Source organism: Saccopteryx leptura, chromosome 6 (genome assembly GCF_036850995.1).
Source record: "Saccopteryx leptura isolate mSacLep1 chromosome 6, mSacLep1_pri_phased_curated, whole genome shotgun sequence".
Lineage (NCBI taxonomy): Eukaryota > Metazoa > Chordata > Mammalia > Chiroptera > Emballonuridae > Saccopteryx > Saccopteryx leptura.
Window position 1 is genome coordinate 104,828,386 of NC_089508.1, and position 14,035 is coordinate 104,842,420.

At 40.4% G+C, this 14,035-nt stretch overlaps 1 protein-coding gene across 1 annotated transcript in view; it reads right to left on the reverse strand.

The window, feature by feature from the left end:
- Window positions 1-499: 499 nt before the first annotated feature.
- The window catches only part of EGLN3 (egl-9 family hypoxia inducible factor 3), a 29,865-nt gene continuing 16,329 nt past the window's right edge, over window positions 500-14,035 (reverse strand). Inside the window, exons 2-5 of the mRNA XM_066341826.1 lie at window positions 8,759-8,878; window positions 6,394-6,530; window positions 4,158-4,231; window positions 500-2,744 (exon numbers count right to left, since the gene is read on the reverse strand). Coding sequence (XP_066197923.1) covers window positions 2,713-2,744; window positions 4,158-4,231; window positions 6,394-6,530; window positions 8,759-8,878 — 363 coding nt within the window. The 3' untranslated portion in view covers window positions 500-2,712. The remainder of the gene's footprint in view (window positions 2,745-4,157; window positions 4,232-6,393; window positions 6,531-8,758; window positions 8,879-14,035) is intronic.

The following is a 14,035-nucleotide window of genomic DNA, read 5'->3' on the forward strand; positions in this document are numbered from 1 at the left end:
GCATGACATTTCTCATCATTGCTTTTTGAAACACAGGAAATTTGAAGACTGAATGGCCAATATAAATTAGGATGACCCAGCCTCTAAAAAACCTGTGTTATTTAAAGAAGGAAAAATGAAATCATGTCTGAATGAATAATTTGTGATTCAGACAGCCTAACATTTAATTGGTATTAACTAATGTGCTGAAGATCTATTTAATGCACTTAGGTAAGACTTCTTATTTCCACAAAATTGGATCTTTGGTTCAAAATTTAATCTCCTGCCATGGACTTTGCACTATATAGGTGATGTAACACTGAGGTAGGCTCTTAATATTTCATTGCCAGGAATATAAAGGAAGTTGATCAAATTATTTGCCAAATCATATTGCCTTAGCAAGGCTAAGCCCTTCCTTGTCACACAGAGAATCCAAAGAGTAGGCACTACTATCCTTGTATTTTCCAAGTTAATCTTCCAGAACTCAAATAGGCCATGAGAAGAACCAGTGCATTGAAAGTTGATTTGATATATAGTTTATTAGTTTATAGAACCTTTGTCTGGAGGGAGTAAGCAAGGCCACAGAGATTCCAATATTTTGGCAAGGCAAAATATTAACCAAAATAAAAGCTACAAGAAGTCTTATTTGAGCAAAATTATATTCCTTCAGAATATTCTGTCATTCTCGTGACACCAGTAATCATGGGAAAGGAAATCTTAGTTGCAATTTTATATACTATAAAATTCCTAAGAAAAAACCTTGTTTCTCTCTTAATGAAGTTTTCCAAAATTGTTCCAAAGGAGGAATGTACTCTGCCTTATCTGAAGCTATTCACGTCAATTACTCCTACAATCCCAGGACAACAAAGGGCAGAATTCTTCTGTGTTCAATTTTCAGGTTCATGGTGGTCAACCACCCTTTCAGACAGATAAGCAAATATGAAATGACACAATGACCAAAACTTTCTAAAACTCTTAGCCTAAATTTGTAAGTCAACAGTGAAAGATATGTGTACAAAGATTCTAGTTAGTCCTTCCTGCCAAAAATGAAGAAAATTTATCAAAACATTGAAATGCTAAGGTAGGACAGTGAGTTTATTCAAAAGTATTTACTGAGCCTTTACTGTGTGCCAGGCACTATTTTAGGTGCTGGGGACACATTCCATTCATTAAAAATATACAAGAATCCCTGTCTTCTTTGTGCTTACACTCTAGAGGAAAGATATAAGATAATAAACACAGTAAGTAAGAAAATTACATAGTAAGTTAAAAGGTGATAAATATTATGGAAAAAAAGATAGCAGTTCTGAGTATAAAGACACATCTTAGCTAGAAAATTTCTAAAACCAGAAAAGGAAAAAATAAGCTTCTTTCTTGCAAAGCCTATTTATCTGTAAAATGACCAAAAAAAATATTCTTGGCCCTTTCAAGTTCATGGGATTTTCAAGCAAGTAATTAAGGGATTTTTAAAATATGAAAATGGAATTGAAAACTAGCAGGAGTAGCTTTTATAAAGCAGGCTCTCGATACAGAGTTCTTGAGGAATCTGTGTTTACTTTGGCAGTAGAACCCTTCACAATTCTAGCAAATTCCACGTTTCTGGCCACAATGCCAACCACAGTGGAGGTGGAGAGTCCAGTCTGTTGAAAAAGGCAATGCAGGACAGAAAATGTGAAAGAACTCAATCAGCTTTTCAGGATTTTTTATTTCCATTTCCTTTTTTAAATACAGCACCCTATTTTTAAAAATTATTTTCTTATTTTGTTAAAGTTGGGTGAGCCCATTAAAAAGGAAAACTGAAAAATGAAAATGTCCACATTTCCAACTCCATCTCGCTCTCAGATTGCTCAAGACGCACACACATTTGCTGTGTATCCGTAGACCCGGGTCTTTCGACGCTAGCATCAGAGGTTGCTGACTCTAAACCAGCAGGTAAATGTTTTCCCTTTGCTTTAAATTGAAATTCCATTTCAAGAAAGAAACCAAACAATTAATGGCTAGCTTTTGCCTCTGAGGAATTAGGTTCTCCAAGTAAGAAGTGAAAATAGAAAATAAATGGTGGTGTCATTTTTGATCAGAAAGTCATATGTTCTGTAAAACAGGGTGGGGCAGAAAGTCCAGGCTATAGGGCCAGGAAAAAGGAGTGTCTACCCACAGGACATTTATAAATGGATGACTATGACAGCAGCCCTTTCTAGAGGTAATAATGTCATTAAGTTGTGATAAGTCTCCAAAAACCCCAAAAGCCCTGGATTAAAAACATTTGGAAATTGTTCAGATGACACAAATTCCAGTTTCTTGCTGTTAAGGCTTCAATGATGCCTCTCTGTGGCACCTGTCACCATTTTTTTTTTCTTTGCAAACCACCTCCTTTCAAATCAGGAAGTGTACATAAAGTGCAAATAAGATTTATTCTCTCTCTTGTGCTTCTGGGCTCTCGTTTTGATACAGTATCACCAAATCTAACAGTTAAACTGCTGGCCAGAGAGGTCATCTTCAGGTATTTTCCATGATAGATGATGAGTTCATCTGGCAAAGAGAGTGTCTGAAGGTGAATGCAGTCTTGGAAGAAACATAAAGTACCATTCACAGGACAGGGGTGTGAACGTGCGAGTGGTAGGGAGGGAGTTGCTCCACACCAGTTCACTGAAGAGGCCTTCTTTGGGTCTCAACTCAAAGAAAATTCAGGAACTGTTGCTAAGACGAATGAGGCCAGTGAATTTTGGAGCACTGTCAGTCTTCAGTGAGGGCGGATTCTGTTTTCCCTGGGGTAGAGACAGAAAAAAGAATGAAGAGGGTAAGGAGCCAGATCTGATGACTTTAAAATCACAAATGTCATCCAAAAACCCTCTAGTAAATAATTCCCATCTTACAAAACAAAACCGAGCAGAGCGCCTCCTTATAGGGCTCAGCAAATATGCTTCTTAGGTGTTTGACATATAGTCCAAATGGGTAATGACTTAGGCCATGTTACATATGTCTTTACTTCAGGATTTTTTTTCAAACTATTTTTAATTGATTAGGGAGAGAGAGAGACACATCTATTTGTTGTTCCATTTATTTATGCATTCATTGGTTGATTCTTGTATGTGCCCTCATCAGAGATCAAACGTGCAACTCTGGCATATTGGGATGATGCTTTAACCAACTGAGCTACCTGGCCAGGGCCAAAATTTCTTAGATTAATTTTTTTTTGATTAGTATGCCAATGACCACAGTGACTTTTTTATTATTATTATTATTAAGTGTGAGGAGGGAAGGCAGAGAGACAGACTCCCACATGCACCCTGACTGGGATCCAGCAGGCAAGCCCCCTATGGCAATGCTCTGCCCTTCTGGGGCCATTGCTCCATTGTTCTGCAACCAAGCTATTTTTAGCACCTGAGGCAGAGACCACAGAGCCATCCTCAGCACCTGGGGCCAACTCACTTGAACCAATTGAGCCATGGCTGCAGGAGGGGAAGAGAGAGAGAGAGAGAAAAGGGGGAGATGGAGAAGTGTAGAAGCAGATGGTTGCTTCTGTGCCCTGACTGGAATGGAACCCAGGACATCCACACATTAGGCTGATGCTCTACCACTGAGCCAACCAGCCAGGGCTATGCATGATTAGTCTTTAAGAGAAGGATACAATATGTAACTTTTCCCATATTTGGGGGCCAGGAATTTATCTTCCTAAAACCACCTTGGCAAGGCTGGCTGGATTAGTGTTTCAGTGTAACATTTTGGGAAATGTTGCTTTAGAATGCTGGTTGGAGGGAACAGGAGTATTATTAAGTCATATTCAGTTTATAGTACATGAATGTAGTTTTTATATTGGGAGTCACAATCCCACACCAATATAATAAATTAACCATTCTAGCTCGGTTTTGTTGTATTTCCTTTGCAATGTGCCAAAATCATGGACAGCCTTAAATGTTATTTTGGATGGGTGAACATTAATAATAATAATCTGTCATGCAATCACTGAGCATTCACAAAGGATGCCCTTCGAATTTTTCTAATTTTCCTAACAGAGCTAAGGCTAAGGTTTCAGGATTAAGTCTACCAAGATATCATTATATATGAAGTTAACCCACAGCTGAAAATAAACAGAGTAGATTAGAACATATTTTTTAAATCTGGAATAAAAATCAAAGATTGACATAATCAAAAGTCACAGAAATTTATCAAACACATACTAGTTAAATTCCTGAACTTCTTTTTGGCTTCTGCCCTTTCATCAGCATCAAAGTACCAAACAGTCATAGCGTATCTGTGAAGATAAGCAGATATAAGAGGTTTGAAAATACTACTGAAAAATTAAAAATGCATACTACAAATCTCCCTTCATAGCCTTTTGTAAAACCAACATTTAAACTTTTCCCAATTATTAGAAGTCCATCCCTTTTTTATTTTAAAATAAACTTCTCTGGTTTCAATTCTATTTAAATGCAATAAAACAAATAAGGAATTCCAAGTATGCACCAGGCATCAATGCAGGCAATGGGAATTCAGATCATCATGTGAATATTCCTGCTTCGGCCTCAACCAGGGAGACAGGCAACTTAACAAATAATGTAAGAGATGTATAATGATCTACACAGAAAGGACTGGAGGGAAATCATTCTGCTAAAGACTGGGAGACCTGACTTGGTGGAGAGAGCACAGAGAAGAGGAGGTGACATCTGAATGAAGCTTTGAAGAATAATTTATGTAAATGACAGGACACCTAAAACTCGGCTTTCTTTAGTTTTGGACACAGAAGCAAAGATGCAATGAAATAATGATGCTGCCCTGGCCAGTTGGCTCAGCAGTAGAGCGTCGGCCTGGCGTGCGGGGGACCCGGGTTCGATTCCGGCCAGGGCACACAGGAGAAGCGCCCATTTGCTTCTCCACCCCCCATCCCCCCTCCTTCCTCTCTGTCTCTCTCTTCCCCTCCCGCAGCCAAGGCTCCATTGGAGCAAAGATGGCCCGGGCGCTGGGGATGGCTCCTTGGCCTCTTCCCCAGGCGCTAGAGTGGCTCTGGTCGCAGCAGAGCGTCGCCCCGGAGGGGCAGAGCATCACCCCCTGGTGGGCAGAGCATCCGCCCCTGGTGGGCGTGCCGGGTGGATCCCGGTCGGGCGCATGCGGGAGTCTGTCTGACTGTCTCTCCCCGTTTCCAGCTTCAGAAAAATACAAAAAAAAAAAAAAAAAGAAATAATGATGCCCTCAAGCTTTCTACTGTGTTCTCGTTAATAAACTTTATCCCATCTACAGGACAGACTGGAACAGGAGTTGTTTCATGAATGAATTTTCCAAAAATTTCATTTTATAATAATTATTAGCTACTCGAATTTCTATAGCACTGATTTTTTTCAAGGGCTTCCCATCAACATTTGCTAACGTTTCTTGTTACTTTAGCCAACAAGGGACTGTGGAATAACAAGGGAATTCTAGCACAAACCACAGGATCCAATTATTGTACCCCATTAAACAAGCCACAGTCAGGTTTTGGTGGTAAAATTAGTTACCTGCTCATCTAAAGCACATTCCAATTTGACATTTAATATGCAACTATGTGTAGGGTTCAGATCTGTGATTTCTTGAAAGGGACACATAAATCTTAAGAACTTTATATCTATGGATTTAACTTAATGAATTTAATTTAATTAGGCTTGTGCAAGTTTAGTCAATATCCTTCTACCCATGTTCTAACCCCTTGCCCCAGCTGCTATCACCAATTCCAGCTGCACCCCCACAGCCCTCCAGCACTGCCTGGTTTACAGTTTACAGCTCTGGCCATAAAACAAAGGCAAATGAAAGGCAGAGTCCAAAATTAAGATTATAGCTAGATTTTATAGATTAACACTAAACAACACTAAGTTGTTCAGTTACTCTGAAAATCTTCCCACGCACAATCTGAGGACAGGATTATTTTAAATCCAATGGTTGGGATATGGTCGGTACAGTGACCCCAAACCAATTTATGCTAAGAAAAGGGTAAAAAAAGAATAGAAGTCATAACAAATTCCTTTCGTTTTTCAAGGTTCTTTCTTTGCTTTAACCTGACAACTCATAAACTCATCGAGTTGAGCCGACAGAATTCCTGGTATGTGGCAGCCAACATTTTCGAGGAATAGTTCAACATGAGGTTTTTGAAAGGAGGGGTGGGGAAGAAAGAAGAGAAAAGAAAAACACTCTGGGAAAGTTAGAGTCCAATATGTTCACTTTAATGGAAAACAATTTGTTAATAGTTCAAATTGATGTTAGATTTTGTGTGGTAAGGAATCCTAAGCTTCCACTTTAAGAAAAATTAAAATCAACACGAAACAGGTTTGCTATCAGCTTTGGGGTGTGGTTACTCCTTCTTTTCATAGGACACCAGTATAGAGAATCCTCTGGGAACTGGGGTTTGTAAAGAAACTTCTCACAAGGAATCATGGCCCTGGCTGTTACCTGGTAGCATAGGAAGGCTGGACTTCGTGCGGGTTCCTGCGGTCTGACCAGAAGAACAAGAGTCTGTCGAAAATAGGCTCCACATCCGCTACAAATGGTTTCCCTTCTGGAAATATCCGTAGGACCCCACCATGTAGCTGGGGGACACAAAGAAGGTTGATTATTTCCTGGCTCACACACAGATAATTAACAATGATGTTTAAGACTTGTCTAAAAACAAGGCCAGCTTCTAACCTTCACTCTATGCATATATTATTCCCAATTTTTTTTTTTTACAAGGACAGAGAGAGAGTCAGAGAGAGGGATAGATAGGGACAGATAGACAGGAACAGAGAGAGATGAGAAGCATCAATCATCAGTTTTTCGTTGCAACACCTTAGTTGTTCATTGATTGCTTTCTCATATGTGCCTTGACCGCGGATCTTCAGCAGATCAAGTAACCCCTTGCTCAAGCCAGCAACCTTGGGTCCAAGCTGGTGAGCTTTTTGCTCAAGCCAGATGAGCCCGCACTCAAGCCGGCAACCTCGGGGTCTCGAACCTGGGTCCTCCGCATCCCAGTCCGATGCTCTATCCACTGTGCCACCACCTGGTCAGGCTACTCCCAAATTTTTACTTCAGCCTCATACTTTGTATTAAATTTTATTTCATACTTGGTTAGAGCTATTTCCTTATTCACCTCCCACCAACAGAAGCTTTCCCACATCCAAAGTCATGAAGCCTATGAACACAAAATGCAGTTCTAATTGGCCATATTGTACAGAATCACCGATATTTGACTGACTTTGAGCTACACCCACCCGAGCCACTTTGTATGGTTTAATTAAATATTAAGAGCTTCCTAGGATAATCACCCAGCACACCCTCCCTTCAAGCAGAACTCACAGCTTCCCTCTGAACACCACTAGCTCCTTTGTGACCTTGTAAGTTGGAAGTGACATGCTCTTTTCTCTGAACTCTCAAACCACCTTATCTGTACCTTTTATTCTATGAATCTCTTGTTTCATTGGAGACACTTTTTCATTTTACGTGTATGCCCAATCTGTCCTACTAGAGAATCCATAGCTGGGTAGAAGTCAGGCTCACATATCAAGGTATCCCCTCAGCACAATGCCTGGCACCCGCAGGCACTCTCTCACATATTTGTTGATTAATAATATTTTGCAATTTATTATCACTGATCCTATAACTTTACTCATTTGCCTATAACACCACCTTTCAAGATTTTAAAAGAAAACTAAGGGATAAATTCCAGTCACGTGACCAAACAGGGATAAGAGACAATAAGCCTTACCACTGAGTCACTGGCTTCCTGGGTTTCATTTTTCAGACCCCCGATACAACATCCTGGCCAATGACAGCCAGCCACCCAAACGAACAGGGCGGGAGATGCAGAAGGTTCCAAAGCCAAATAAGCTTGCAAAGTTCTAATTTCTCAGACTCTTAAATCATCCTCAATTTTCAGAAAACATTCAAATTCCAGAAAAATATTTATAAGTGTGGAACCAGACTGCATATCTCTATCTCTCTATATGTTCAGAAATACATAAATAAACCATAAAACCTTTGGCATTCACAAGCCAGAGTAAACCATGGCAGGCAGCCACCAGTGAGATGTATCACCCGAGAGGGGGGCCTGTGTTGGAAACCTCACTGGGGAATAGTTTTATAGCCTCCAGTTCTATTTTTGTGGAATTCTCTCAGTGTCTCCACTGGAAGGGGTAAGTGTCTACCTTATTCGACACTGAGAATCATATCAGCTCTGAATTACAATGAAAACTTCGATCCCTAAAATAGCGAATTACCTTCTCATCAACCACTCCTCCCACATCTTAATGATCCTACCTACCCCCCCAATCAAATTAATTTTATATTCATTATTTTCATCCCATCAACTTCAGTACTAATACCTAAGGGAGGGGGATATGAAAAAGAAAAGATTCATCTGTGGAAATTATAAACTCCAAATCAGCGGTCGGGAACCTATGGCTCACGAGCCAGATATGGCTCTTTTGATGGCTGCATCTGATTTGCAGACAAATCTTTATTAAAAAATAATAATAACGTTAAAAATATAAAACATTCTCATGTATTACAATTCATTTCCTACCGCTCATGTTCATGATTGCGGGTGGCTGGAGCCAATCACAGCTGTCCTCCGGGACAACACCAAATTTTTATTGGATAATGCATAATGTACACAGGTCGTTGTATGGCTCTCATGGAATTACATTTTAAAATATGTGGCGTTCATGGCTCTCTCAGCCAAAAAGTTTCCCAATCCCTGCTCCAAATTCTCCTCTAAGTCATGTGAATTCTTTCCCTCTACTTTTTAACTCCTCCCTCTAATCCCATTATTTCCAAATACCTTGGAATCCCAGTTCTTGTTCAGATAGTAGATGCAGGTGATGCAGCGGCCATCGCCATTGGGGTTGTCTACGTGTCGAACATAACCTGCTCCATTTCCTGGGTAGCAAGCCACCATTGCCTATGAAGAAATCCCAAGAGACTGGTTAAAAAAGCTGAGACAATCTTCTCCTACTGGTAAGTAGCTGAGTAACATAGTCTCCTTGGGTACTATGTGACATTTATAGGCGGCTGCTGGCTTCTTAATTGTATAGACAGAACATAAATTTGGACTCTTTAGCATGCAAGATTTAACGGCCAAGTCAGACCTATGGCCCAGTCCAGTACAAAGAGGTTCAACAATATTGCTACATTTGTAGAACATTTTAGACAGTAACCCATATACATCTCATTAGGATGTCCTCTTTTCTTTAATCCTCCTTTTTGAAATTGCAGGCTCAGGGTTCCCACCCTAGACTGACAAAATCAGAATCACTAGGTATGAAATTTAGGAATTAAGCCTGTTTAACAAGTGGCCCTGAATCCCTGAATTACCCTCTGTCTTAGAGCTAGGGCTCAAGATGTTTGCATTTACAAAGACGCCGAAACCAATCTCCAAAGAGGAAAAGGTCAGGCTTGCTCAACAAAATGCTTAGGAAAGAAGGAAGAGAGAAGGGTCAATGGGAAGCTGTGTCCTAACTTGTTAGCACAGAACCACTCAGGTCTGGTTCTCAGAAAAAGCCACAGGCACATCTTATGTTTCTCAATGCTTGTCTTCTTCCTCCTGATAATTGTAAAATCCCATGGTAACTTGAAGTTCTCTTCCTTTCCCCAGTGCTCCCATATCAACCAGCTAGAGGAATAAAGGAGAAATCCACATTAAAAATTCTACTGAAAGTTACTATTAAGTTACTATAAATTCAACTGAGAATTACTATTAAGAGGGTAACAAGCTAGTTGTTTCACAGAAATTATATCAAGGAGCTTGACCAGGCAGTGGCACAGTGGATATAGAATGTCATCCTGAGATGCTGAGGCAGGTTTAAAACCCCAAGGTTGCCGGCTTGAGCGTGGTATCATAAACATGATCCATGGTCACTGGCTTGAGCCCAAAGGTCAAAGGCTGGAAGCCCAAGGTAGCTGGCTTGAGCAAAGGGTCACTGGCTCAGCTGGAGACCCCCAGTCAAGGCATGTATGAAAGAGCAATCAATGAACTATGAAGGTGCCACAATTAAGAATTAATGCTTCTCATCTCTCTTCCTTCCTATCTGTTCCTATCTGTCCCTATCTGTCCCTCTCTCTCTCTCTCTCAAAAAAGAAATTATATCAAGGAATAGAAAAACATGGGCAAAGAGCAAAAAGCTAATTCTTTCTACGGACACTGCCATATTTCTAAAACATTTTTATGGACATGAGATAGATGCAGAGAAGATATTAGAACTGGTACCATAAGATGAGGAAAGGGATATATTTTTCAGTTTTGGTCACTGATGTATTCTAAGTGCCTAGAACAATGCCTGATACTCAGAAGTCTGTTTAAAATCTGATATAAATAAATGGATGAATTAGTAAATGACTCTTTCCTCAAAGAGTATGTTTACATTCTACCCAGATCAATATAGATTTATCTCACTTAAAAAACCTACCTTCCAATATATATGTAGCAATCCAGTTGGTATTTTCTCTGATAAGTGGCAGGATTATTGTATTGATAAAATGATCAGCCGGATAGAGGCCCAAACAAATACACTAGTATAGCTCAAGGAATCAGCTTCAATGCCGTGGGTGCCACGTCACTCTCAGTGATAACCAGAAGGCATAAACTAGGCATGTAGCTTTAAAGGCTTCGCACATATTGCATACTGACTTTATATATAAAAAAAAATCTCTAGAACAATAAAACGGCTGAATGGAAACTGGCTTTACAGAGACCTTAAAGCTTACATCACAACATCTACCAAACTTTATATCCTATGCAGCTAGCAGTCCCCACACCCTACCTTCGAACATCTAAAATGCCAAAGCAATGTCATCTTAGAGGTGAAGTTAGGCTGTTAGCTTGAACATATTATAGAAGGTGGAATTCTGAAGCTACTGCAATCAAGATTTAACAAATGATGTTAACACCAAGAAAAGAATGGCTTGGGGAAAGGTGGTTGGTAGCAGACAGAAATGATGGGCCCAGCTAGGGAAGAAGAGATAAATGGAGTCACCTGGAATGACCAGGGAATTACCTATCCCTGGAAGCTATTGATAATAAGAGCCACCACTGAGCCAATAATGAAAGTCATTTAAGCCACAAATAATTATAGGCTGAATTCCCTACCACTTCAGCCTCTCCCCACTTGAAGCCTTGAAAAGAAAAGGCACTCCATCAATGCTACATAAACTTACTCTCTTAGACAGCTCAACTCTAAGGTAAAGGTCAGTGGTCCAGATGCCTGGCATCTAGTTCACTCTGTACCTAATCGTGTGATCCCAGGCTTGGTTTCTTTCCTAGAAAGCAGAGCTAAGACTCAGTGTAAGCATCAACCCTAGGAAAAACAAGAGAGAGTTCTTCAGGGCATCATGAGGTGCTTATCTGCCTCAGGACTCAACTTAGATTCAAATATTGAAAAAATAGATACAAACTCACAAAAGTACCTTTACAAATTGCTGCATCCATAAAACACAGAGAAAAAGCTAACACATTCCAGGAGACTTACCAGTTGGACAAAACCTCTAAGTGTCAGCAAGTACAGTTATCTGATTGCTCAAGGAAGAGGAACAGAGAATTTTTCTGGCAAGAGTGAATCTTCACCTTTTCTCCTGGTTCCTGAAGCCACGGCATCAAGTTCAAAACAATGGAAGGAAATCACTGTGGGCCTCAGTGGGCCTGTTCACACAGTCAATTTTATTAGGTTTTCTGTACAACAGACATAGGAGATGGGTCTTGGCTTGGGCACATTCCCAGCTATTTGCTGGTCTTTGGCACAGTCTAAAACAAGGAGGCTTAGGATGTGCTCAGAAGCATAAATCACATCAATAACGAGTCACTCATTTTTGTGCCAATTTGTGCACGGGGCAGAAACAAACCCCGGAAACTGACTGGGTCAACAGAGAAGCGATCTGAAACCTCATCAAGTCCGGGGAGGAATTTAGAGTACATAAAGGAGGAGAATGCTTCGGAACAACAGGGCCAAAGTACTTTAATTATCATGTGACAAATATGCCAAGCAATGACACTGACATGGATCAGGAAGATGTCTCATTTATTACAAACTTCATATTTGCCAAAACTTCCTGGCTGGATTAATATTTGGAATGTCAGTATGATCTAGAAAAGCAGATACAATATAGTCTTATAGTTCTGTTGTTGATGCGAACAGAAATCCACATGTCCCCTTGTGCATTCACCATTCTTTCTCCTGGCCCCAGAGTGGACCCCCTCCCACCATCCTTGGAGGCCTCTCCGTAGCTCTAGAGCCAAAGAAAAATGAGCTGCGGGCTGAGCCCCTCCCAGCTCCCAAGCTGGCTCTAGACCAAAGATATGTACTTTACACACAGGCGGCCACGTTTGGGCAGGAAATTTGTATGTATTCCTTGAAGATGCACAAAGATATATAAACTTGAATAGCCAAATACAAGTAACAAAATGTACTCCCCAAATGCTACAAGTGGAAAAGAGTTGTTCTATTAGAGATATTGGTAAGCTGACTTCATAAAAAACCAGATCTCATCAATCCCAAAAGTAAAGTTGAAAAATGAAAGACTATGACTTCATTCCAATGCCTAAAAAAAGTGTTCCTGATGGAAACTGACCACAGCTTGATTACACAGATTAAGCCATTTCAAAAAATTGGCTTTGAGGACCTCCACTGTCCACTCAGCACTGATGATCACTTTAGACCCACAGGTGGCAATGGGGTGCATCCGCCCCACCCCAGCCTCCAGCAGGCTCACCACTTCTCTGATGACAATTAACAACGCAGATTTTCACAGAAATGTAGTTTACATCACTCATGACTTTGGAGTCAGATTTACTAGTATGACTCAATCTTGAACAAGTTACAGTAAAGTGGCATTTTATGTAAATTTTAACTCAACAAATTGAAATACTAATCAAGTCTCACTTTCTTTGTAAAATGTATAATAAATGGGAATCCGTTTTTTAAAATTGTCAAAAAGTAGCATAACTTTAGAGCTGTCTGGTCAAATGACCTTAAACTGGTATTTTGATCCACTGCCAAATTCTAAGACCCATCTAATTGCTCTGCAAAAATACCAGCCAATCTTTGTAAGGATTTGTTTTGAATTATGAATGGTCATGAGCAACCTAAGTACAAAATAACCTGACCTTATCCTCTTCACACCTCAGTTTTCTCATCTGTAAAATGGGTTTAAGCTGCTTAATGTTAGCTATTTTTAAAGCTGATGATATGCACGTTTCTGTTCCCCACAGCTGGGGCTTCAGCATGTTTCCCCTTCAGCGATCTGATTTAAGTGCTTTGTAGCTTCAAATCCAAGGCTGGCAAACTCAAATAGCTTTTGGCGCTCGTGAGTAACATAAATAATTGAAGCTAATCATGTATATATGTATGTCTCAGAGCTCTGGAGTGCATATTCTGCTACCCACACCAGGGAATTTCCCACCCTTCACAATGAGGACCCAGTATTACAAAATCCTCAGATTTTAGGATAGTAGCAGACAACCAAATGGGATTTGTGTGTAAACACTCCTGAATATTTTTTATCCCAATTTTTAAATTGGGGTCACAAAAGCATACATCAGGCTATATGCTGAGATCCCTGCCTGAGATCTCCTAAGAAATCAAACTACCCTGCATTAGCGCCTGAGCCAAGAGTGGGCACCTTCCTCAGCTCTCTTTACCAGGTTCAGATGTTTGCTGTCCAAAGGCACAGCCTCACCCTTCAGTGCCATCCACACTCCACATGCCTCCTCCATACTTCCCTCCCCTCAAGTCTGTCCATCTGGACGAAGGAATGGGGACCCAGGATCCTTCCCTCTCTACCGTAAGGTACTAATTACAAGGAGAATTAGATGTGAAAAGAATTGAGAAGAAATACATAAAACTACGCACCTTGGAAAAATAGCCAAGCAAGTCATCATTGTGGAGAATGTAATAGCTGAAGTTTTCTGGCCAGAAGTAGGTCTCGTTTATATATCCAGGTGACAACAGCCTAGATGATGCTCTTGCTAATGTTTCCTAATCTGCTGCAGATGGAGGTGCTATCGGCTATCCTCCTGGGGTCATTTTCCTGGGTGCTTGGTGTTCAGCACATATTTTAACATGCACAT